We start from the raw sequence: 25,814 nt of genomic DNA on the forward strand, positions 1-25,814 counted from the left end.
TTCCTGACAGTAAGGGCTGTTCGACAGGGTAACACACTTCTTCCTCGGAGTGTAGTGGAGTCTCCTTCCTTAGAGGTGTTTAAGCAGAGGCTGGATGGACATCTGTCGGGGATACTTTGATTTGGATTTCCTGCATGGCAGAATGGGGTTGGACTAGATGGCCCTTGGGGTATCTTCCAACTCTATGATTCTATGATTAAACATAAGACATACAACATACAACATGGTTGGTGACATAAGCATGCCTGAATAATAGAATCATAGAATCGTAGAGTTGGAAGAGACCACGAGGGCCATCCAGTCCAACCTCCTGCCATGCAGGAAATCCCATTCAAAGCATCCCGGACAGATGGCCATCTAGCTTCTGCTTAAAGACCTCCAAAGAAGGAGACTCCACTACACTCTGAGGAAGGAGTTTATTCCACTGTCGAACAGCCCTTACTGTCAGGAAGTTCCTCCAACTCTAAGATTCTATGATTCTCAAAATAAAAATAATAATAATAATAGGATTTATAATGTATTGTTATTATTATTATTAAAATAGTTTCAGTTGCCTCCTTCTGTGCAGCGCTAAGGAATGCAGTAAAGCATGCCCAAAAGACACTGCGGAAACAATCCAGTCTGAGGAGAACTCTGTGTTCATTAATTCCCTGCCTCAGCGCTTGGGAATTGTGGGAGTTGTAGTTTCCTGTGGCAGCAGCGCTCTCTCTGACAGAGAAGGCTCAACGGGTCACAAAACTACAATTCCCAGAATTCCCTGGCCTGGAGGCAGGTCAGGCCAAGGAGGCCTCAAACTGGCTTGTTGTTTGTTTCCGCAGTGTGGCTTGGCCCAAAGCTAGCGAGGTTGCCCCTCCTCCTCCTCCTCGGGCGGCTCAAGGCGGAGTGCAAAAGGCAAGCGGCGCGCGTCACTTTTGAGCGCCAGCTACTGAGGCGAGGCAGCCAGGCCTGAGACGGCGGCGGCGGCGGCGGCATGGCGGGCCCTGAGGAGGCAAGCGAGGCGGCGTTGGGAGCCTGCCTGGAGGCGGTGCTGAGCAGCCGGAGCAACGCCAACCGAGTCTTCGAGATCCTGGAGCTGCTGCAGGTGAGGCTAGCCATGGCCCCGAACATGGCGCTGGGATTCTGGGGGTTGTAGTTTTGTGAGGTGTTTAGCCTCCTCGGTCAGAAAGCGCTTCTGCCACAACAAACTAAGCAGAGGCTGGATGGCCATCTGCTGGGGATGCTTTGATTGGGATTTCCTGCATGGCAGAATGGGGTTGGACTGGATGGCCCTTGGGGTCTCTTCCAACTCTATGATACTGTTCCCAGAATTCCATAGCCTTGAGCCAGGGCAGTGAAAGCAGTCTCCAACTGGGTTATTTCTGCAGCCTTACTCCACACAATCCTACATCAATGGAACTCAATGAGGTTTCCTCGCCAACAAGCCTGCTTTTGGAGGCGAACTCTCCTTTTTGCAGACTTCCGCCCAAGCAGCACCTCTTCCCTAAATCTAACTTGACCGTGGTCTCTTTGGGGTTTGTTGTTGTTGGTCTTTATACGAGAAGATTGTGGGCTACACAGCGCTTAGTACGATAACCAAAATCCACACGGCAATGATACCTTTGTTCAGCCAACCCAAATGCACCAAATACATGCCTTTTGAAGCCTCGCCGGCTCTTTCGCCAGGCAAAGGAGAAAGAAAAACAGTTGCAATGTTATCTTCTCAGTTAATAATAATAATAATAATTAATTATCTTCTCAGTTAAGATGGCATGGAGGGATATCCATGTAGGCAAAGACCACTCCTCCCTCTTGGCCCTGGGGACTCTGGGAGGCCAAGGCCAGGAAACAAAGGCCCCATACAGACAGGCCAAAATAAAGCTGCTTCAGGTCACTTTGGAGGTATGCTGTTTAAATGACACGCACATCTTAAGAGGCCAGAAGCTGCCCCAAAGCTGCGCTCCAGTCCTTAGACCTGGAGTGTGGCTTTGACATGACTTCCAGGCTCTTAGGACGCATGCATCATTTAAACAGCATACCTCCAAAGTGACCTGAAGCAGCTTTATTTTGGCCTGTCTGTATGGGACCAAAATTAATCAATTAATCCAGACGTCCTCCGTTTCTCTTTTAAGTGTTTTAACAGACTTGTAACCGCGTCTTGCCCCCTTCCCTACTTTTCACCACCCAGGCTGGCGAGAACGAAATTGTTCTGGGTGCTATACGGACTTGTAGCCGTCTCTTTGGAGCCTTGCTTGAGCGGGGAGAACTGTTTGTGGGGAAACTACCTTCAGAAGAAGAATCTCAGCAAGGTAAGGGTGAATGTGTGTGTCGAAGTTGGTAGGTCAGACCAATCAGTTAATAGTATTGATATGTGTGTGCTGAGGCTTAATACAGTGGACCCTTGTTATACGCTGGGGTTTGGTTCCAAGATCCCCCGTGTATAACAAAATCCGTGTCTGCTCAAGTCCCATTAAATATAATGGCATAGCAAAATGGTGTCCCTAATAAAAAATGGAACATCAAGGTAAATTTATACTTTTTTGGAACATTTTCAAACCATGTATGCTTAAATCCGTGTATAAAAAATCGTGTATAAGAAGGACCGACTGTACTCAAAATGGCACTGTCCTTGCCCAAGGAGGAGATACCGTCTGTCTTGGGTCATCCCTGGGTTTCCAGAAGTAGAAAAAGAACTGGAAGGAAAAAACAAGGAAACCTCAAAACATTAAAAGCTAGTCATACATAGTAACCATAGATTGTTAACTGATGCAGTGGTAGGTTTCCGAAAACTGGGAGGTGGAATGGAGTATTGTGAAGCGGTCCCTTCTATTTGGCTCCTTTAGGTGGGCCCAAGTTGATGGAAATTGTACTACTTTTAGCTATGTTTCTTTGTTGTTGTTGTTTTGAAATGTCCAAATTTCATGTCTGTTACCCTGGATTGTTTACTGGCTAATCCAGGATCAGTGTTTTATTTCCCACTTTCCAAATGTTTTTTTTTTAAATACACCAAGAGAGTTCAGAATAAAAACATCCCCAAGGGAAACATGTTTTTATTTTATTTATTTATTTATTTATTTATTTATATTTGTTTTATTTATATACCGCTATTCCAAAGTCACCCACAAATTGGCCCAGCAAGTGTACCCATCTGACTTCATTGTGAAAGTGCTAAATTAGAACTTTTCACAAGTTGATTTCTGTCCTCTAGAGCTTGAACAGCGATTAGGACTTCCTGCCCTGCCTCTTATTTTGTATAGGAAAGGAGGGTATAATTTAAAAATGCAATGTAATATAAATATAAATCAGTACTATAATTCTCAGTTTTAACTGTGTTAATTAACACCTATAATGAGATAGGAAGCCATTATATCTATCAAAGCCCATATACATGGAATCAGACTGGTAAATTCAGCCCTCTACGTTCATTGCATGGCCAATGCTCAGAGAGGAAAGACTGAGATGACTATTAACAAAATAGCATTTGTTCATAAACAGAATAACACTGGGGTCATGAAGATGGGCAGGAAAAAGTGGCCAGAGGCCACTCCACCCACAATCGCCCAGGGACTGTGGCAACTATACAGCACTCCCTTAAAGTGGGCTGCCACTGCAGTCCCAAACAGGCTGCCAGCAAGAAGCACTTTTCCCTTGCTTCTTTTGCCGATGGCCTGAGGGCTCCTTAGGTGACCCCAGAGCAGCTTCCAGCTGATCCAGGGGTGTGCATCATCTGTATTCAATACCCCTGAAGCAGCCAGAAGCTGCTCTTTCCTGCCTGTCTGTTTCAGACCATAGTTGAACTGAAAACCAGTCCTGGCAAAATTCAGTTTTCTATCCATCTCTCTCTCTCTCTCTCTCTCCTTTTCATCCCATCTCCACTTTTCATCTTGTTTTTCAGAGAGCTACAGTGCTGAGGACAAGTACAAAATTTGGATGAGACATAGATACAGTAGTTGCTGCAATTGCCTGGCACAACTGATGGGACACAAATCTTTCCAAATCAAAGTGAGTTTGTAGGGGTGACTGTAGTAGATAGTCGAGCAGATACGGTATTTTTACATTTTAAAAGAAACGTGTCTCTATATAAGACAATATTCATATACATTTTCCTCTAACTTATTCCTCTAACCCATACTTTTCCCTAACCTATTTAAATTTTTAAAACATATGTATATTTATATATATGATCTCTATTTTCAACTAAGAGGCTACACAGATGGGCAGGAAGAGGTGACGAGACGCCGCTTCTTTCTGCCCCAGATAGGACTTTGGCATGGCTTTGGCGTGGCTTCTGGCCTCTTAAGACACATGCATCATTTTCAGTAGTAGTAGTAGTAGCAGCAGCATCAGCAGTAGTGGCATCATTTTGGTGATCTTTTCTATCTAATTTTCTATCTACAGGAGCCCTGGTGGTACAGTGGTTAAATGCTTGTACTGCACCCCTGACTCACAAACCACAAGGTTGTGAGTTCAGTCCCAGCCAGGGGCTCTGGGTCGACTCAGTCTGGCATCCTTCCGAGGTCACTAAAATGAGTACCCAGCTAGTTAAGGGCAATTAGCTTACAGTTGTAAACCGCTTAGAGACTGCTCAGTGTGGTATGAAGCGGTATATACATGAAGCTGCTATTGCTAAGCTGCTATTGCGACTTACTAAAAGGCCCAAACAGACAGGCCAAAATAAAGCTGCTTCGGGTCACTTCAGCATACCTCCAAACAGACTTTCACAACACTTTAATTCACTGATATGAAACACAAAAATCCATTGAAAAGCACTAAAATCACACTGAATCATCAGTGTCTGCACTTAATCAAAGCCGAGAGATATCTGAATGGATAAAAATATGGAATTTGTGAAAGAATCTGTATAATGTGACAATTTTCTTCTGCTTTTCAAATTCAGTGCCCCCACCCCCCACCCCCAAAATGCATTAAAAACCGCTAAAATATGAAAAAGTTTTTTCATCACAGGCTTGTGTAAATCCTATTTATTGTGTTATACAAATCTTTACGTCCAATTTGTAATGTTCAGGCTCCATGTAGAGACATGGAAAAGAAACAAATACAAACCAGGTACAATTGGAGTTTATGTATTTATTTGTACATTACATTTCTATTCCATATTTCTAGCAGTGAGCTCAAAGCAGAAGTCATGGGTATCCTCCTCATCATTTTTATCCTCACAGTTAGATGGTTGCGCCAGCAACACAAGGGAAAAAGGGGCCGAGTGGCCCCTTTCTCCTCCTCTCCGTTGCCATCGGCTTGAAGCCCCAAGGACACCCCTTTCCAAGCCATGGGGAAGCAGCCTTTTGCCACTTCCCTGAGGCCTGGAAAGCGGCAGATCAGGGCCTCGGAGGCTGCCGTTGTGGCAGCTGAGGCCCCGATCCGGCAGAGAAAGGGCCAGTTACAGGCCGCTCCAAAAAGACGGTCTGTAAACCGTCTTACTCTACATTTAGTCTGAACATTAAAAGGAGTATTGAGAGTGTTGTCTCTATTTAGGGAGATGTGGTTCAGCACCTTGGATAGCTCATTTGAAGTTCAGTCCTAGACCTCCTAGAGTTGATTTGCCACTATACTGTACTGACGCAGGAGCCACTTGTAGTCACTGAGTTTAAAGTTGACTCTGTTATGAAAATAGGAATGTTGGGGTGACATCTTTACTCCCTGCTTCCCTCTACTTGTGCAAATCATTCTACTGAGTAGTGACCCATTGTAATGTTGTTGGCGGGTTGTAGAAAGGAAACATAATTTAACCATTTATTTGGTTCTCTCCACCCCACTCCCTTTTTTGAAAAATGAAGGAATTTGCACTCTGTACACTGATGAAATTTGTAGAACTGGAAGCCAAAAGACCACTAATCAAGAATGAATGGAGTTTTAATTTCCCACGGGACCTTTTAAAAGTAAGTTGTGTGAATTCTATTATAGTCCTCATGGGGGTTCTGGAACACAGTTTATATTACTTTTACTTGAGGGACTTGAAACAAAGCCAGTGATGTCAGCTCTCTCTTACCTAGAATCATTAACTCTTAGAGTTGGAAGAACAAACAAGAGCCATGTAGTTCCCCTTCCACAACTAAAGCACCCCCAAGAGATGACCATCTAACCTCTGTTTAAAGATGTCCAAAGGAGGAAAATCCACCACTGTCCAAGGCAGTCTATTCCACTGTCACACATATCTTACATTAAAGAGGTTCTTCATAGTGTTTAGATGGAATCATGGAATCATAGAATCATAGAGTTGGAAGAGACCGCAAGGGCCATCCAGTCTAACCCCCTGCCATCCAGGAAATCTAAATCAAAGCATCCCCGACAGATGGCCATCCAGCCTCTGTTTAAAGACCTCTAAGGAAGAAGAGTCCACTACATTCTGAAGGAGTTTGTTCCACTTTTTGAAATTTTTGAATCGAATGGTTTTAATTTTACTATCTAGAGCTGCACAGAACAAGCATGCTCTATCTTTTGCGGGACATTCTTCCAGATAAAGATGGCCAGCTCCCTAAATTGGTCCTCATAAGGCTTGGTTTCCAGACCTTTGATCATCTTGGTCACCCTTCTCTGGACACATTTCATCTTGCCAATATCCTTCCTACAGTTTGGTGCTCTGGACTGGACACAGTATTTCCGATGAAGTCTGACCAAAGCAGAATAGAGTGGCACTACTGGTTCCCTAGATGTAGCCCAGAATTGCACTGGATTTTGTTTTTCTCTTGTTTTAGATACAGCAAAACACCCACCACTCCTGTTTACCTTGTGGTCTATTATGACCTCTAGATCTTTTCACATGCACTCCTTTCAAGTCAGGTATCATAAAGCCACCTATGTCTGGGCAGCCAGACAGTTTCAAGCTGGCTTTCCAGCATCATCGGGACATGTGGCGTCGAAACATCATGCGCTGTTGATGCCCGGAAGTGAGTTTTTTGGGGGCCGTCTGTTCCAGCTTTTAGTCAATGCTTCAGTCTCAGCCCTCCTTATAGGAACTCAAAATGTTAATGAGGAGGGCATGCCCCTGAAGGATACAAATGCAAAGAGTACTGATTGAACATTGAAGTGAGCTTGTGAGGCCTATTGTCCATCAGGACCTCATCTGTAAAATCCCTGATTTACAGAACATCTATGTTGTGGAGTCAAGATATTTTTAACAATCAAGATTTGGATGGCAGGTCTTCACAAAGGTCCCTTCCTAAGCTCTACAGGTGTGGCTTTCATAGCCAGTGCTGGCAGGAATTTTCTCATTTCTTCTGCCCACTCTATTGATTCCTCTGTGGCTACAAGGTCTATTTGGCAAAAGCACTGGAATGCTGATCTCGATGCAGGTCAAATCTGGCTATGCTTCCATTTTTAGGCAGTCATCTTTTTGGTGAGGATACCCTTATAGACATTCTCATCAAAACTAAAGATAAAAAGGCTATGCCTTCCATCCAGGTGGAGGACAAAAAGTGAAAAAAGTGCTCAGGTCAGGTCGAAGGCTTTCATGGCCAGCATCCATGGTTTTTCTAGAACATGGCCACATAGCCCGAAAAACACACAAAAAAACCATGCTCAGGTCAACCTCGTCCCTTTCAAGGATTTGAACAACTTTCAAATGTGCCTTGATGATATCACATTTTCCCTTTAGAAATCAAAGTGGCCAATTCCACAACACCTTCCAAGACAGATGCTAAGAAAAAAGGAAAGTTTTCCTCTAGCTTGGGCATTCAAACACAGACCTGTGGGTATTCAGGACAGGAAAAGAATACCGCATGGAATCTGTATGTCTTCCAAAATACCATTTTCTGCATTCTTTGCTTGTAAAGCCTCCAAGATTCAATTAGTACAGCAAGCTATCTGTCATCTCTTTCAGAAGACAGTAATACAATTTGTCCCACGTGAAAGGATATGGAATACCTTCCTCTCTTTCTGAAACCCTACTGTTAGAATTTACAAAACAAAATGGAAGACTTTTATTTGGTGATGCCATAGAAAGTCTGTAAATCACTCTAGAGCTGGTGGCCTTAAGCCAAGCACATTCCATATAAAGACTTGATCTCTTACCTCTGTTTTAACTTACATCAGTAAGGTTCCTGTTTGTTTCCATCCTCAGTGCAACATCTCTTTTTAGTCCAACTGTTATTCACTACTTTCCCACACAGTGTTCTGAAAGTGCTATCTGGAACGACTTTTGCACTCTTGAGGTCAGCAATCTTGAGGATTCTTTCTCTTAAAAGTTTTTTTTTTCCCTAGTTGCTGTCATCTCTGTGAGGCAGGTTTCAGAATTTGCTACCATCTTGTGGTCCCCTCACTAGAGGTTTGGGGAAGATTCTGTCTCTGGTTAGACCCAGGATTCTTTCCCAAAGTAAGCTCTCATTTTCATATCTCTCAACCTGTCATTCTCTGTCTTTTCTGACTGCATCCTATATACCTACTTGAGAGGGAGCAGCAAAAACTGGATATTCACAGAGCTCTAAAGATCTGTGCCAAAAGAGTCAGGTCTTTCAGAAGGCTGGAAAGTCTTTGTTTCCTTCTTTCCCACCTTTCAAGAGAAGAAGGTGTCTCCTACCATTTTAATCAGGTGGCTTAATCCTCATGGAATAATAGCTCACTCCACTAGGTCTGCTGCCACATCAAGTGCTTATTCTACCTTGCCCGTCTGGAGAAGGCCTGTTGGGCTACAACCTAGTCCAGTCCATCACATTTACTCGGATTTGGAAACTGGGTAAATTTGTCTCAAGAGGAGGGTGCTTCATCTGGTGGGCTCTACTTGGAAATGTTCTTACTGCCATGCCCCTTACACATACATTTCATCTGAGCTTTGGTAAATCCCATTCTTGATTTAATATGAATGATACATTGGGAAACTTACTGGGAAGGTCCATTCATGGAGATGGAAACATCCACATCCAATATGCTCCCTTTTAATTGAATGTGTGTTTCATTTTTCCAGTATGCTTCTCAGTGTACCTGCTAGGGGTTTCTACCTTACTTTCCCTTTTTCTGATTCCATCTTATATGGAATGTTATTTGGAATCAGGAGCTAGGGATCCTATCAGAAATTCTCAACTTTTCAACTTCAGTCAAGTGAGCCCCTGCCTCATCTGAATGACAGAAGGGGTTAGCTAATTCATGTCAGAGTTTGCCTGGCATGATTGTTTGTCTTCATACTGCATGGTACTCAAGAGATATACTATCTCTGAATGTGGAGGTTCAGTTTGAACTAGCAAACAGTAATAGCCTTCAAAGGGTGGTAGCATTCTCTGGGAAAAGAATGATGCTTTGATATTTTAACTGATATTTTATTTACTGGAAAACAATTTTTCTGGTTATTTTTTCTGATATTTTATTTGTGAGCTTTAAACTTGCTTTCTGTTGGATTTTCACTAGTTGGTAGTGGAGGGCTTAATCCCAATAGAAGAGGATTCATCTCTATTGGTTTCTCGCTTCCAAGAATACTTGGACCATGATGATGTCCGGTTCTTTGTTATGAAGATGGTGGCTGAAAACGTTGGCAGTGTGATGCAGAAAGCCAAAAAGGTACCCCTTTCTGAAAAAAAATTACATCTGTGGGATCCAAAACGAAAAGGAAAGGCAGTTTTTGTGCCTCCTGGCAGACTCTCACTTGGAAAAAAAGAAGCAGTGGGACTCTCCTACTTTTTTCTTTTTATGAATAACTTTTATTGAGGTTACAACTTACAAACACAGTATAAAGATGAACTGTAAAAACAGACAACAGAAATATGATTAGAATTAAAAGAAAGGTGCCTATCATCTGCATATCATCTGTTGAAGGGTATGGGAAAAGGAAGGCTGGCTGGAGCTTCTGGGAATTAAAGTCTGGAACACCTAGAGGACCAAAGTCTGGGAATTGCTGACTAATACAACCAAGAGGGCAAGAATTAGCGCAGATGGAAGGTTGGCAGAGGAATTTGTACAACAAAAGGAGTCAGACATGGTTGCCTGTTAGCACCCCACCTATTGAATCTTTATATTAATAATATTGTAACGATGTTAAACTGCCCAGATAATTTTCCACCTTTGAAAGGTAGCTGTAAAATGACAATCATGCTATATGCTGATGATATTGTACTGTTATCTATGAACTAAATCGAACTGAAGAGAAGGCTGAATAAACTAGGCGTTTTGTCAAACAGAACATCTTAGAATAAATTAAAGGTATGACTTTTAGTAAATGATCACCTAAGTACAGCTGGAATTTAGGTGCGAATATGTTAGAACAGTTCTCTTTTAAATATCGGGGGAGGGATATATTTTGGTGGGGAAAAAATCTTGGTGCTTGTTCTCTCTTCCCAGAGGTGGAATTCCACACTATCTAGGCAAAATATCTTGAGTGGCCATTTACATGTGTGTGTCCCTGTTTATTTTTGTTTGTCTCTTCTCGAGGCTCCGCTTCCAGTCTACCAGAGGAACGTCTTTGCCCTTATATCATCCATCAGCATGCCAAGTAAAGACAGCGACATAAAAAACTTCCTTATGAAGCACAGTGAGTGAAGTGGCACAGATACTTGTTTGTGACAGTTGGAAATTATCCCATGTGCCTTATCCTGTCTTTTCCCCGATGGGATACACATGTATTTAACTGTCAATAATGGATCTTACCACATTCTCCTGTGGCCAGGTGTATGCAGCCTGTATGCAACCCAGGTTTATCCCACGGCTGTTCAAGGATGGGAAAATCCCATCCTTGAAAAGTAGCAGGATAAGCCCAGGTTGCATATGGGCTGCATATGCCCGGCCAAGGGAGAATGTGGTAAGATTTTATTTTATTGTATTCTCTATATTTTTATTGCTTTAACCAGCCTGGATTCCTTGTGATTGAGCGGGCTATAAATAAATCATTATATTATATTATATTATATTATATTATTATCTTGATAGATAGGCAACTTTCTCTTTCATGGTGGACAAGAGTGTGGCCCAAGAACTCCATGTGGGGCAGTTTCCAGGAGAGGCAGTTCATCTCATAAATAGATTGCAAGACCATCCTTGCACTGTTCAATATTTTTAAAAGTGTTTTTCACAATCAGAAATGGATTTCCATCCACTCTCCCCACCCCTTTTTAGCATTCCATGTGGCTCTTGGAGGGTCTAGCGAGCAGCAAATTGATCCTCAGATCTACTATAATTGTCCTGTATTAACAAGGAATTGCTTGAGATTAAAATTAAAATGGGCTAGTGTACACACACTTTTAGCATTTATGTTTCTACAAATGGGTTTCACAGTTGAGGGCTTAAATCTGAATCCAATTGTATGTTATAGGTAGAGTTGGTCCATGAATCAGTGGAACTTACCTAAATATTGATTTACTAAGTTTATTCTAATTCAGTGGTTGGGACTAAAATTTGATTTTGGCCAGAGTCATAAGATCTGGGTTTTCTTGATTTCCATTCCCTTTCTATTCCTTTTTCCTTTAGTATCCTGGCTTTCAGACTGAAAAACCTGTGTAAAGGGTCTGACTTGATTAAATTAATCTATAAGCCACTTAGAGATGTCTTCTAGCTGAAGACCACAGTAGAGAGGTTTTCAGTAAACAAAATATTGCAAACTCAAAAGCTGCCCTGAGTAGTGAGGCATGGGGAAACTGCATATCACTTTATAGGGCCAGGGGATGGCTCAAGCAAGAGAGCATGAGGTAAGGTGACTTCATGAATCAGTTCAGGAGCAGGGTACATTCTGGACCCTGAGGAGTACTAACCAGGTCTTGGACAGTCTTGGATTCAAGACTATTGCCAGATTGTTGTTGCTAAGGTAATAGACAGCTTACCCAACACTGGCCTAGAGACTTGTTCTGGGAGTTTCACCCCCCTTAAATCTTGTAGCTAGCTTTCTTAAAGGTCAAGGACTTTTTAGTGTGAGGTGAGACTTCTGTGGGAGTGAGGCTAGTGGGAGTGAAACTCTAAATGATGGTCTTCTGTTTACTGGTGGAAAAGGAGTTTAGAGTTCACTCTATGCAATCAAAGAGCAGCAGTATACTTCCCTGGGATTTAGTATGTGCAAGTTCAGGATCTCAGATGGAGTGGGCTTACTTGATCAGCTGCATTCTCTGAGCTAAAGCTTCTGGAGAACTTGGTCCAGGGCTGTAATAGCAAAGGTTCTTCAGTGTTTTGGGCTGAAATTCTTATCATCAGCTTTTTTAATCCTTTAAATGGGGTGTTGGAAATTTAACCTATAACCTTCAGCAGCCATAACACATGCATTACAACTGGCATTTAGCTTTTCCGTGTAATATACTCAAAAACTAAGTGCTGCACTTAGCTAATAATTTCTCTCTTTTTCCCACCCTAATAGCTAACCAGGAGGAATGGAAAGTATCCAAGCTGAAGGTACATATTTTGTTTGACTGACATTAATTATTCTTGTTTCTGCTTCTCTAGAATTTCAGATTGCAGGGGAGGGGGGAATTGTATGGCGTTCCATATGTTGTTGGACTGCAAATCCTAGTAGCCTTAGACTACAGTCAATTGTGAGGAATACGGGGAGTGGCAGTCCAATATCAACTGGGGGATCATGAGATTTACAAATGCTTTCATGATAGTGCTGCCAGCAGGATTTTTATTCAATCCATCTTGCACTTTTCCTGGTGTTGAAGTTGCATTGCATCATGGTATCAATGCAATTTTCCTTTATATTGTGGTCCCTTCTCCCTCTTGTCCCTCTACAAATGCCAGTCCCTCTCTGATTCTCTCAGCCTCCCACCACACCATTCAAAACTGCACTTCCTACTCTCACTCTCTCAACCTTTCTCCATGTTTATGCTAAATAATTTGTTGCTGGACATTCCACACTTGTCAGTCACCCCTTTATGTCTATTCCTTTATACAGCTCATCACATTTCATTACATTACTGTACAGAGAGACAAATTATTTTACAGCTTATTTGGTATCACATTTTTGAGGTGATACAGCCTAAAAAAAATCCTGGGCGTTGCTTGGGGAAGAGTGTGAAAATTGCTCTGTTCAACCAGCAAGGCCATTTTACATGAAGCCCTTTATTATACAAACACAATGACTGCAAGATGATTTTATACAGACTCCACTCTCCATTGGTGTTGCTTTTTGCTCTTCTCTTCAGGAACACAGGTTGGCCTTTGAGAGGATGTGGCTCGGATTTCTCAAGCACAAGGTGAGTACCAAAAGCCTTGAAGTCCTGGGTCTTGCCTTCACTAAAACAAAACAAAAACTTGCTGTTCCCTCTTGCAATAGTCCAAGAGTGTGTAATGAGCCTTTTGACAAGGAAGAGGCTTAAATTTTTGGCACTGGAAGCTCAGGACATCAGAGGTATCCTGCAGGGTCAGAACAAAAGCCTACTTGGTACAGCATTCAGTCCACACAGTTAACAAAAACAATAGAATCATAGAGTTGGAAGAGACCACTAGGGCCATCCAGTCCAACCCCCTGCCATGCAGCAACTCTCATTCAAAGCATCCCCAACAGATGGCCATCCAGCCTCTCCTTAAAGACGTCCAAGGAAGGAGACTCGGGGGAGTTTGTTCCACTGTTGAACAGCCCTTACTGTCAGGAAGTTCCTCCTAATGTTGAGGTGGAATCTCTTTTCCTGGAGCTTGCATCTATTGTTCCGGGTCCTAGTCTCTGGAGCAGCAGAAAACAAGCTTGCTCCCTTCTCAATATGACATCCCTTCAAATATTTAAACAGGGCTATCATATCACCTCTTAACCTTCTCTTCTCCAGGCTAAACATCCCCAGCTCCTCCTTGCTACTCCTCCTAATTTGGTGTCATCTGCAAATTTGATACGTATGCCCCCAAATCTGTCATCCAAGTCATTGATAAAGATGTTGAATAGCGTTGGGCCCAGGGCAGAACCCTGTGGGACTCCACTGGTCACTTCTCTCCAGGATGAAAAGGAGCCATTGTTGAGCACCCTTTGGGTTTGGCCAGTCAACCAATTACAAATCCATGTAACAGTTACTTTGTCTAGCCCACATTTTACCAGCTTCTTTGCAAGAATATCATGGGGAACCTTGTCAAAGGCTTTACTGAAATCAAGGTATACTATATCTATGACATTCCATTCATCTATGAAGCCAGTAATTTTATCAAAAAAAGAGATCAGATTAGTCTGGCATGACTTGTTTCTCTGAAACCCATGCTGACTTTTTGTGATTATGGAATTGCCTTATAGATGCTCACAGACTCTCTGTTTAATGATCTGCTCCAGAATCTTTGATTCCAAACTGGACCAGAAATGGGAGTGCCCAATCAGGGATATTTATGGACTAAACTTGTCTTGAGACAATTGGAGTTGATTTTCCAAGAATCCCAGAAACAATGGGATTCCCATCTGATTGATGGTTTTAACTTCAGAGCTACAAAAGGAATAGTTTTGGTTAATGGCAGTGACATTGATTTCATCAAGATCAAGACAAGCCCAGGGAGTTTGGGATAGGATCAGGTGTAGGTGAGTATGATAGTCTTAATGCTTTAAGGTTGATGGGATGGGTAAATTGCAGTCATCCGGTTGTTGCTGGTCTGCATTTTAGCATTCCTCACCACTGTGTTGGCTAGGCTAATTGGAGGGTCCCATTTGGCAGCCCCTCCCTAAACTGTCAAGTTTAAGAGGCTCCATAGCTTTACCAAAAAGGTGTATTATTGTAACAGTTTTTACTGGAGGGGGTATTTACAGGCCTCTCATAATCTGAAGCCTTAATTTGTAGTTTATTTAATTTGTGCATAAATCCATCACTGCCTCTTTTAGTGATTGGGTTGAAATGTCAGCACTATTTGTAGGGGAGTGGTCACTGATTGGTTTGGGGCACAGGTGAATTTTAGATTCTGCACTCCAGGCATTTGGAAAAAACCTCAGTTGTCACATGTGTCCCTCTTCTACTTCTTTCACTTCAGCTACCTGGTAACATTTACAAAAAAGTATTGGTAATACTTCATGAGTCCATCCTACCTCATATGAATGAGCCTATCCTTCTGATAGACTTCCTCACAGTTGCCTACAACATAGGTAAGTAGAGAACCAACATTATACATTTGTTGGGCAGTGGTGTTGAACTGCCAGGCTATCTGTGGGTTTGTGCTCAACCCTTTGAAAATTGTGGGCAGTCAGTGTAGGCACAGGTACCCTCAAATGGTGTCTGCCCTGGGATCTGTAGCACTCTGCTAAAGGATCCATGTTTTGGGATATAGCCAGGTCTACATTCTTGTCTTTCCTATCTTCCATCACAGCTCCTGTTGGTCTCCCATCCAAACACTGACCTGATCCAGATCTGCTTCAGAAAGATATCTGTGTCATACTTCTTTAAGCTGTGCTGTGACACCATGGCCTGTTCTGCATGGGCAGAAAGTACGTGACGCGCACATACTAGAGTTAGAAAGGGGTGTCCTTTCCGGACACCCCTAACCCTAGTACGCGCTTGGCGTGTACAAAACGACAGCGCCTGTTCTACACGGGTGCTGCCATTTTGATGTCGCGGACGCCTAGCGTCCGCACATCGCATGGCAAAAATGATGCTGTGAGTGTGCCATTGGCAGTTTGCGGTGCCATTTCCGCGCCACAAGAAGAAGTTGCATTTTGCAGCTTCTTTTTTGTTGTGCAGAGGAGTCGTGCGGTTTGGCCGCTGGGGCTCCTCCGCGCAGTAAATGACGGCACCGGCAGACCGCCCTTTTTGGGCGGTCTATAAAGCGCCAATGATAGTTTTTTGGGATCACATCATTTTGAGAAATTTGGATGGTGTGAATTCTCCCTAGATCTGAGCTTCAGTCACTCAGCATGTCAGTTCTTGTGGCTCTTTGACTTTTAGACCTAGAATTTTGCCAAACAAGTGCTTATTGGTTTTTGTTTTGTTTTGTTTTTATTTCAGTAGCCAATTTATTCACCAAATTACTTGTGCATTCCCAAATGACAACTTTGCACTTGTACAAGAGAGAGTGCCTTCTTAGTGGCTGCCCCCACCCTGTGGAACTCCCTTCCACGGGAGGCTAGGCTGGCTCCCTCCCTGCTGGCCTTTTGCTGGCAAGCAAAGACATTTTTATTCAAGCAAGCTTTTTAAAATCATACAAGTCTGGTTTTATTGGGGGATGGGGGTTGGTTTAAATTATTTTAAATGTATGTTTTAAATTTTGTTTGTGTTTTTAAAACTTTTTACTGTTTTAATTGGATTATTTTAATTGTTTTTAAAGTGTTTTAATGTGTGTGTGTATGTGTGTGTGTTTGTGTGTGTGTAGTGAGCCGCCTTGGGTCCCAACTTGGGAGAAAGGCAGGATATAAATAAAATAAAATAAATACTCAAAATGTTACCCAGAGCTAAAACCTAACTGCCAAAATGGAAATCCATTAACATTTTCTAAAATTGGCACTGGCAGAGTGACCCCTAAGATAACTAATCTAATCAAGCCATTTTAAATTTATTTTTTGCTAGTACAGAGTGTTGTGCAGTCAGTCTTATTCATTAATGAAAAAAAGCCCAGTTCTAAAAAGACGGATCTGTACATTTTTACTTAACTAGGGCTGAATCTGCGCTGCAGAAATAATGCAGTTTGACACTGCTTTAACTGCCATGGCTCAATGGTATAAATCCTGGGATTTGTAATTTTTTTTTGCTATTTAGCTTTCTCTGTCAGAAAACTCTGGTGCCACAAGAAACTACAAATCCTAGGATCCCATAGCAATGAGCCATAGCAGTTAAAGTAATGTCAAACTCCATTATTTTGGCATTTTAATGCAGGTTGGAGAGTACACTTCTGTACACACTTCAGAGTGAACGCCATTCCAATACTGGGTTTTACTTCTGAATAAAAGGCATAGAATTTCATTGTTGACTTTCAGAATTACTGCTGTTAAATCACGTTTGAAGTGGAGAATCTCTTCCAACCTAAGAATCAGGTACAATTTCTGAGATGCTCTCAGGGTCACATTCCAGTGCTGGGCAGAGCCAAAGACATCTTGGGTGAGACCCAAGATACTAGAATATTTTAGCTTAAAGTTTTACTGTCTGTAGCTAAGTCCTTGGAGAGGGAATTCAGTCTGTTTAAATGGGGGGGGGGGGGAGCCTGAAAATGTTGAGAAACCACCAAATGATGATTTCATAGAAAAGGGGGCATGCCCATCTAGAAAACCTCAGAGGGCTGGATTTGACCCAGGCCCTGAGGTTCCCCACTCCTGTATGTAGTATTTTCTTATGCTTCTCTTACAGGTGGAGCCATCAGCCTCCTTGCCTTGAATGGATTATTTGTCCTGATTCTCCACCATAACCTGTAAGTTCTTTTCCTCCTTCAGAGTATTTTCCTGAAAGGCAACGTGCCACTGGGTTCTGTCCTGGGACCAGTGCTATTCAACATCTTTATCAATGACTTGGATGACAGAATTGGGGGCATACTTACCAAATTTGCAGATGACACCAAACTAGGAGTAGTTAAAACCCAAGAGGACAGGATCAAAATTCAAACAAATAGTGAGCATGTGTAGGGATAAAGTCAGAAAAGCTAAAGCACAGAATGAACTCAGGCTTGCTAGAAAGGTTAAGAACAACAAAAAGGGCTTTTTTGGGTATGTCTGCAGCAAAAGGAAGAAGGAGGAGACAGTAGGGCCACTGCATGGAGAAGATGGCAAAATGCTAACAGAGGACAGATAAAAGGCAGAATCACTCAACACCTTCTTTGCCTCAGTGTTCTCAGAAAAGGCAAAGGGTGCTCAACTTCAGGAAAATGGAGCAGAGGACAGAAGAAGGGAAATTCAGCAAAGAATAAGTAAAGAGATAGTACAGGAATACCTGTTTAATCTAAACGAATATACTGTAAGTCTCCAGGACCAGATGAACTACTTCCGAGAGTATTAAAATAACTGGCAAATGTAATATTGGAGCCATTGGCAATAATCTTTGAGAACTCCTGGAGAACAGGAGAACTCCCAGCAGACTGGAGGAGGATACCGTATATACTCGTGTATAAGTCGAGGTGGGGTTTGGGGGCCAACATTATGGATTTGAATATGACCTGTGGATAAGTCAAGGGTGCAGTCACTGTCCCTCTGCTCCACTTGCCTCTTGGTACTCCTTTCAGTGGCTGCTGCTCCTGAGATGTCCCTGCTGCTCTGTTTGCCTTTTGGTGTTCTGTGATGCTATTCCCACTGCTCCCTCTCCAGAGATTAGGACCCAGAGCAATGGATGCAAGCTCCAAGAAAAGAGATTCCACTTCAACATTAGGAGGAACTTCCTGACAGTAAAGGCTGTTCGACAGTGGAACACACTTCTTCCTTGGAGTGTAGTGGAGTCTCCTTCCTTGGAAGTCTTTAAACAGAGGCTGGATGGCCATCTGTCGGGGATGCTATGATTGAGATTTCCTGCATAGCAGGGGGTTGGACTGGATGGCCCTTGCCATAGATTCTATCATTCTAATGTGAACTGCCTTTTCTAGTCAGTTCCTGCTTTCAGATAGTTCGTGTAAGCATTTCAAAGTCATAAATTTCCAATTTTGGAGGTTAAGATTCTGATCATAGACCTCTCTGCCCAGTGTGCTAATTTGACCACCCACAGGCAGCTTGCAGGAACCATTGTTTAGTATTCTAAAAATGAATGTAGCTCCCCCCCCCCCATTCTTGTTACTCCACCTTTCTTCTCTTCTGTCACATGGGATTGGAAGATTCTGCTGCTTCTATTGTGGCAGAAACTGGACAAACTGTAATTAATTTTAAGTATAGTTAGTAGAAACAAGCCAGCTTCTTAAACATGGATTGATGTTTGCTGACTTCCACTAACCATAATTAGGAGTAACCATAGCTTTTTCAGTGTCAGATTACATGGTCAATTGGACAAAAATGTAAATGTAAGTTTCTGACCGTTTTACACATACTTGTGCGGGGGGGCGGGGGGGGGCAAGGTGTGGAACAGAGAATATGCAAGCTTGGTGAGAGGTTGAGCTTATTGTCTTTTATTATTTCTTCTATAGCAGGGGTAGGAATTGTGCAGCCCTCCCCATTCTCTGAAGATGCCAGCCACAGCTGCTGGTGAAACATCAGGAATAAACTCTTCTAGAACATGGCCTCATAGCCCAAAAACCCCCACAAAAAACCTCTTGATGTTGTTGGACTGCAACACCATCATTCCTCTCATTGGCTATGCTGGCTAGGGTTGATGCAGTCCAGCAACAGCTCAAAGACCATATGATTCCCATGCCTGACGTAGGATTTGAAACTCTGACAACTTACACATAGATATTTCCCTTCTAGTCAAAGCTTTGAGAAGAAATAGACATTGCATTTTTTTAAAATGGCTACTGATTTACACCTCTAGCTTAACTGCAGAAGAAGTATTTAAAATAGCCATTGCAAACTCTATTTGGAGTTGGTAATAATTCTTAAATAATTATGTTCACCTGTTTCTTGTGATCTCTCTCTTCTGTAGGGAATATCCTGATTTTTACAAGAAGCTCTACAGTCTTCTTGATCCATATGTTTTCTATGTGAAGTACCGCACTAGGTTTTTCCGTTTATTGGATTTATTCTTGTCTTCATCGTAAGTATGCCTTTGTTGGAAAATGTCGTAAGCTGCCTTCTGTCTGGTTTGGGTATCTGATAACGTTCATTCTCCTTTTTTTTAATTAAAATTTTATTAATACATTCTAAAACAAAACATGACAACAAACAATACACCAAATTAACAATAAATGCAGGCAATAACCTAGGTAAGGCCCTGAAAGTTATAGATAAAAAATGTGTTCAGGGATGCTGAAAGACATCTTTCCATAAAAAATTAGCTACATTTGGTGGATGTCTAGAGACTAAATTTTGCTGGATGTATTCAATAAATGGGTGCCAAATCTTATGAAAGGTGAATCCAGAGTGTAAGCCTCTCGCTCTGTTGTTACTATCTGCCATTTTCTCCATTAACCACAAGTCCCAGAGTCTAGTCCACCATCCTGCAATATTCAACTTTCCCGTTTTCCAGTTCCTGGCTATCTCAAGCCTGGCAACAGCCAGAAGCAAACTAATAAGTTCTTTATGCTGCAGGGCTTTATTTTCATTCATAAAAATGGAGAACAGGAACAGGAGTGGGGATAATTGCATACTTTGTTTAGTGATCTTGGAGATCAGTTGTAAAATTTCTGTCCAATATTCATGCACTAGGGGACAATCCAGCCACATATGTACAAAGGTTCCCCTACCTTACCCCTCCAGCATTTTGGATTAGCATTGGTAGACATGCGAGCCAATTTGACTGGGGTGAGGTACCATTGATAGACCAACTTGATAGTACAGTGCGCGTGTTATATGCGGCTTGAGCATATAGGGCCGGTGCATCCCATTCAGATGAATGGAGCACGCACGCACCGCTGCACCACTGTGCACACAAGCCCCATTCACTTGAATGGGGCTTGAGCATCGGCAGAATTCACCTTACGTGGGGGGGTCCAGAACGGATCCCCTGCGTACGGCGAGGTTCCACTGTATTCTCTTTAATGGCAATGGACCTAGTTTTAAATGGTGAATGTGTCCATATATTTTCCCAGGTCTCACTATCAGTTGAAAGGGAAAGCTCTGCTTCCCATCCTGCCTTATGAAGCGTTGGGTTCCCAAATGTTTCTTCTAGCAGACAATCATATATGCATGTTATTTGGCCTTTAGAATATATAGATGGAGAGACGCACATGCTTTCAAAAAAAGTAAGTGGGCGAGGATATTCCTGTATCTGAAGCAGTTTCTTTAAGAATAATTGTATCTGTATTATTTGATACCAGTTCTGAAGACCAGGGCCCAGAGTACCGATTAGTTGCTCCATTGTGATAGTTGTCCCATTGTGGAACTGGTTCCTAACTGTATACAAGCCATAAAGCTCCCAGCCTCGAAACTGTGCGTATTTTTCTGGGCTCTGGAAAAGAGGGTGAGTAAGAAAAGGCCGTAAAGGGGAAGAGTAGGGAGCCAAGAGATGCCTCCATTTCTTCCACAAAACCAAGGCAGTGAGCAAAAAAGCGTTATTACAAATTTTAGTGAATTTATATATAGATTCTGGGGGAAAAATGATCAAAGGTAGCAGGGGATGGAGTGTTAACTTCAATGTCTACCCAATTGGTCAGACTATTTCTGCTAATCAACTGGGTGATTTGACTTAGCTGAGAAGCTTCAAAGTAAATATCAAGTTTCGTAAGTGACAACCCTCCATATCCAGTTTTAGAATGCTTGACAGCTTTTGAAAAGCGTGGGCATTTCCCATTAAAAACTAGGTAGTCCACTAACTTGTTCCAGCATTTAAAGTATGAGTTTGGTGGTCTCAAGGGAATTGTTTGAAAAAGAAACAATAGTTTCGGCAGAATGAAAGATTTAACTAAAGCAACATTGCCCAAAAGGGAGAAATGAAGTTACCTCCAATGGGCCAGTTTAGTCTCCTTTATTGTTCAGAGAACATTCTGAATTGGGATTGTCTTCTCACACACTCCGGTAGTTAAGCTCTCCATCAATCAGTTTGAAGCTCTGGCTCCCTTGTGGTAGGATGGTGAACTCCCCTTGCTGCTCAGTCTAGTTCCTGCCTTCTTTCCATTAGAACATTGGGAGGACAGTTCCACATTTCCCTTGTTTTTTTCTCATCTGCTTTCTCTTTCTCACTCTTCACTTAGGTGTCTCTTTTCTTTGCAGAAAAAAACCCAAGAATGCATCTTTTTGGTCTCTCACCTTTTTTTTATTGCTCCTCTTCCAGCTCCTCCCTCTGTTCTCCTCCACTTTCTTCCCTTCTATCAGCTCCCTAAGCCATGCAGGAGGAGAATTCCAGATCAGACCTGTGGGGGACTGAATCCCTTCCCTCAGTCCAGTGTGAGACCCATGCCGCAGCCATCAAGGAAGGACCACCTCAGCATGGTTCTCTCAGCCACTATGTGTTGCAATGTCTAGGGGTTCAATGAGATTTTGTCACAGGGATCCACTTCCATACATGGTTGGAGTGAGTGATTCAAAGGTCCTGAACTCCTCCACCCTCCCAATTGGGCTGACCACCCCATGCCTCCACATTTTTGTGACCTGGATGAAGAGGCTCTGAGTGGCAAGGATCCCCTTCTAACTCCAGGGAATGCACAGGGCAGAGCATGGGGACATTGGAGTTTTTGGCAGCCCTTCCCAGCTTTCAGCCTCCAACCTCTTCCTGCGCATGGGAGGAAGAAAGGCCTGGCTCCTGCTCTTGAGAACGTGGCCATCTTGGCCATGCAACAAGGATGCTCTCACATGGCAACAAGGCCATTTTGAAAAGCCACCACCACCACCACCACAGCAGTAATTCCTCCTTCTCCCTCTCTAAAGAAATCTAGAAAGGACTCTGAGGGAGTGAAACAGTACGGTCCAGCAAGAGAACATCATGTTCCTTCCACTTGTTCTACTTCTCAGTGGAAGGTGACAAGGACTCTTCTGAATGCCTTTTTGGCTGGTTGGGGGGGGGGGGAGCTTTCCAAGAAGCTTTCCAATGAGAGCCTAGAGCAGCAGGTGGATCCCCACTCCAGGCTCCAGGACAATTTTCCTCAGCAAGGCCACTAAGGTTCTGGCTCTAAGCACCCCTGGGTTCCCTGGTACTCCTAGCAGACCCAGACCTGCAGGAGGCCCTGGGGTCCTGTAATCCATTGACACTGAGGTTCCTTTCCCCAGCAATTTTATGAATGTCATAAGCCAGAATGGTCCAAACCAGTTTCCTTAAAGCTCTTAGCTTGCATAATCTACCCAAGAAAATCATAATCGCAGAGCCTTTTGGTGGATGCCTTAGTTTCAGCCTTGGTCTCCTCAGTTTATGTGGAGGACATACTGAAGGCTCAGGAGGATAAGAGGGCAAAGGCATCCCTTTAGACAGTCCTGACCCATGAGGGCTAGTTCATCTTGGGCATATCCCTATTCCAGAATTTCCATTGCACACTACAGGAGAAAGAATTATTGGCACTAACTATGAGACATGTGCAGTGGACATCCTGATCCTCCCAGCTGCTGCTTAGGTACACTCAAAGGAAAGGACTGTTCTCATTCCTCTTACCTCCTTTTTCTACTGGAGTGGGGACCCTCCAAGTGAGAGACCTTTATGTAAGATATGTTTTTTCTCCTACGTTCTTATTTCTGCTCCCACAAGTGAGCACCACAGCTGTCTCTTCAGAATCCTAACAAGGGAGAAAAGACTGTGGCTTTCTCACAACTGGACACCTGAAGTGAGTTTGCCCTCTCACCAGAAGGGGGGCATAGCGTCAGATTGATTGGTAGAAAGCCTGCCTATCTGAGGGTTTTGCTCTAGCAAAATGGTGTCCCTGATATAAAATGGAGAATCAAGGTTTGCTATTTGGAATTTATTATACTTTTTGGGAATAGTTTCAAGCGGTGAATGCTTGAATCCGTGGATAAAAAAATCCCTGGATAAGGAGGGTCGACTGTATTGCATCTTTTGACAGGCATCAGTGTTCTAAACAAACAACAGTCCATGTGTGGTCTTCCAGATATTCTTGGATTGCAGCTCTCACCATTTACTATGCTGGTTAGACTTGATGGGCATTGTAATCCAGCAGCTGGAGGACTCTGCTATAGTATCTCAGGCATTAACTCTTGCCCATTAACTCATCTCTCTTTAACATGAGATGCCAAAGAATACAAAAAGCTACTTCATGTGAAGTCAAGCCATTGGTCCATCTAGCCCAGTATCATTCACGCTGACTGGTAGCAGCTCCCCAGTTTCAGGCAGCATTCTTTCCTGGCCCTACCTGAAGATGCCAGGGATTGAGACTGAGACATGCCAAATAGCTATTCTACCACTGACCCATGATCCCTTTGCAAAAGCTCCCTACTCAGAACTGCACCATATATTTTCAAGGCCAAGGGTTCTCCAGATGTGAGACCACATCCCACCAGCCCTAGTTAGCAGTCAAAGGTGATGGAGTCTGCCAATTTCAGGAGGACTGGAGGTTTCCCTTCTTCTTAAAACAAGTTTCCTGTCTATACCGCGAGTGTCCCATTATTTCTGGGTTTGAAAAATCACAGCTATGATTCCTCTGGCATGACAGTGAGGGAGGGGGGAGAATAAAGTTTTGCTATCATTGTCTACTTTTCCTCTTCAATAGGTATTTGCCAGCATATCTGGTGGCAGCCTTTGCCAAGCGGCTTGCTCGACTAGCACTCACTGCCCCACCTGATGGTTTGCTGATTGTTATCCCATTCATCTGTAACCTCTTGCGGCGACACCCATCTTGCAAGGTGCTCATCCATAGGCTTGACAGCCCTGCAGGTAATAGAAGAAGATTCAATCTGGGATATTTTTTCTCCACGCTCAGTGGCTCAATAAATGTTGGGCTTGGCTTACTTTCCTCCTCCCCCTTTGTTTCCTTATTAGCTATGTTTCTATCCCACTTTCCTCCAGTGAGCATACCCTCCTCCCTGATTTATCCTCACATAAAACTTGGGAAGAGGTCAGGCTGAATGTGTGTGTGTGTGTGTGTCACCTAGTGAATTTCATGAGTCAACTCATGACTCAGCAGGGACCTGCACCTGGATCTGCCACTCATATCCAGCACTCTAAACCAGTGGCCCAGGAGAGCCAGTGTGGTGTAATGGGTACAGTGTTGGACCAGGACTTGGAGGATCCAGGTTAAATGGGGAATTGTAGCCACATAGAGTTGGAGGATCACAAATGAGCCATATAGTCTAACCTGCTATGCAAGAAGGGACAGATAAAGCACTCGGTCTCTGTTTATAGACCACCAATGAAATACCACTCACTGTTCACAGCAGAATAGAGTGGAGCTATTCCTTTCCTGGATCTGAACACATTACTCTCATTCAGGCAGCCTAGAATTATATTGACTTTTTAGCTGCTGCATCCCGTTGTTAACTCATGTTCAGCTTGTGGTCTACTAAGACTCCTAGATCTTTCTCACAGGTACTCGTGTCAAGCCAAGTGTCACTTGTCCTGTGTTTGTGGATTACATTTTTTCTACCTATATGTGTATTTCTTGCCATTCATTTTGTCCATTATGGTCCAGCTCTCCACCTGTTAATGTCATTTTGAATTCTGATTTTGTCCTCTGGAGTGTTAGCTGTCCCTCTTAATTTGATTGCACTGCAAATTTGATAAGTATACTCTCTATTTCATCACCCAGCAAGCTTGTTACTCTGTCCAAAAAAGAGTAGATTAATCTGGCATGATTTCATTTTGAGAAACCCATGCTGGCTCCTAGTATCACAGCATTCCTGTTTAATCTGTTCTAGAACTTCTCTTGATACAGACATCAAGGTCAGCAGTTCTTTGGGGTCTTTTTATTCTCCTTTTAAATGATGGAGACAGCATAGTTTTCTGTGGCTTTTCCAGGCTATGAGGCTGCATTCTGCTGGCACCTCTCCTGTTCACCAATGATGTTCAGTGATTATCAGCAAGGACTTTGAGTTCTTTTTGTAGCCTTGAATGCAGTTCATCTGGCCCTGGAAGTCTGAATTCATTATTTTGGCCTGCAGTCTCTTTACTGTATTCTTTGTTCTATCTGCATCAGATTTTTCGGAAAAGACTGAAGGAAAATAATTGTTAAGTACTTCCACCTTCTTTCTATCTTCTGTTTCTCCAAGTTCTATACAGTTTACCATTTCCTTATTATGTCTCTTACTTTGGACATAGGCAAAACCCCCTCCTTTTCTACAAAACAAAACATGTACTGTTGTCAGCTTTTTCACCAGTCCCTATGCTACTTAATCAGCAGACATCAGGATTAACTGATCTACTGATAATTATTTTGTACAGCCCTGCTTGCAGGTTTTTGCAGGGCAGGACAAATCTGTTGAGGTATGGAGCAGCATGGAAAATGTTCAGATGTGGCAGAGAAGCTAATGGAGATGTGGCAGAGAAGCTAATGGACACTCACTGCTCTTAACCAGGAATTGGTTGCAGCTGTGG

General features: G+C 42.9%; 1 protein-coding gene across 1 annotated transcript in view; it reads left to right on the forward strand.

The window, feature by feature from the left end:
* The first annotated feature begins 941 nt into the window (after positions 1 to 941).
* NOC4L (nucleolar complex associated 4 homolog) overlaps positions 942 to 25,814 on the forward strand; it is a 30,934-nt gene continuing 6,061 nt past the window's right edge. The window contains exons 1-12 of the mRNA XM_042441920.1: positions 942 to 1,081; positions 2,165 to 2,285; positions 3,872 to 3,978; positions 5,772 to 5,873; positions 9,331 to 9,480; positions 10,348 to 10,447; positions 12,254 to 12,288; positions 13,038 to 13,088; positions 14,827 to 14,938; positions 17,127 to 17,187; positions 19,332 to 19,442; positions 23,995 to 24,158. Coding sequence (XP_042297854.1) covers positions 971 to 1,081; positions 2,165 to 2,285; positions 3,872 to 3,978; positions 5,772 to 5,873; positions 9,331 to 9,480; positions 10,348 to 10,447; positions 12,254 to 12,288; positions 13,038 to 13,088; positions 14,827 to 14,938; positions 17,127 to 17,187; positions 19,332 to 19,442; positions 23,995 to 24,158 — 1,225 coding nt within the window. The 5' untranslated portion in view covers positions 942 to 970. The remainder of the gene's footprint in view (positions 1,082 to 2,164; positions 2,286 to 3,871; positions 3,979 to 5,771; positions 5,874 to 9,330; positions 9,481 to 10,347; positions 10,448 to 12,253; positions 12,289 to 13,037; positions 13,089 to 14,826; positions 14,939 to 17,126; positions 17,188 to 19,331; positions 19,443 to 23,994; positions 24,159 to 25,814) is intronic.

The sequence above is a fragment of the Sceloporus undulatus genome, chromosome 10 (assembly GCF_019175285.1).
Source record: "Sceloporus undulatus isolate JIND9_A2432 ecotype Alabama chromosome 10, SceUnd_v1.1, whole genome shotgun sequence".
NCBI classification, from domain to species: Eukaryota; Metazoa; Chordata; class Lepidosauria; order Squamata; family Phrynosomatidae; genus Sceloporus; species Sceloporus undulatus.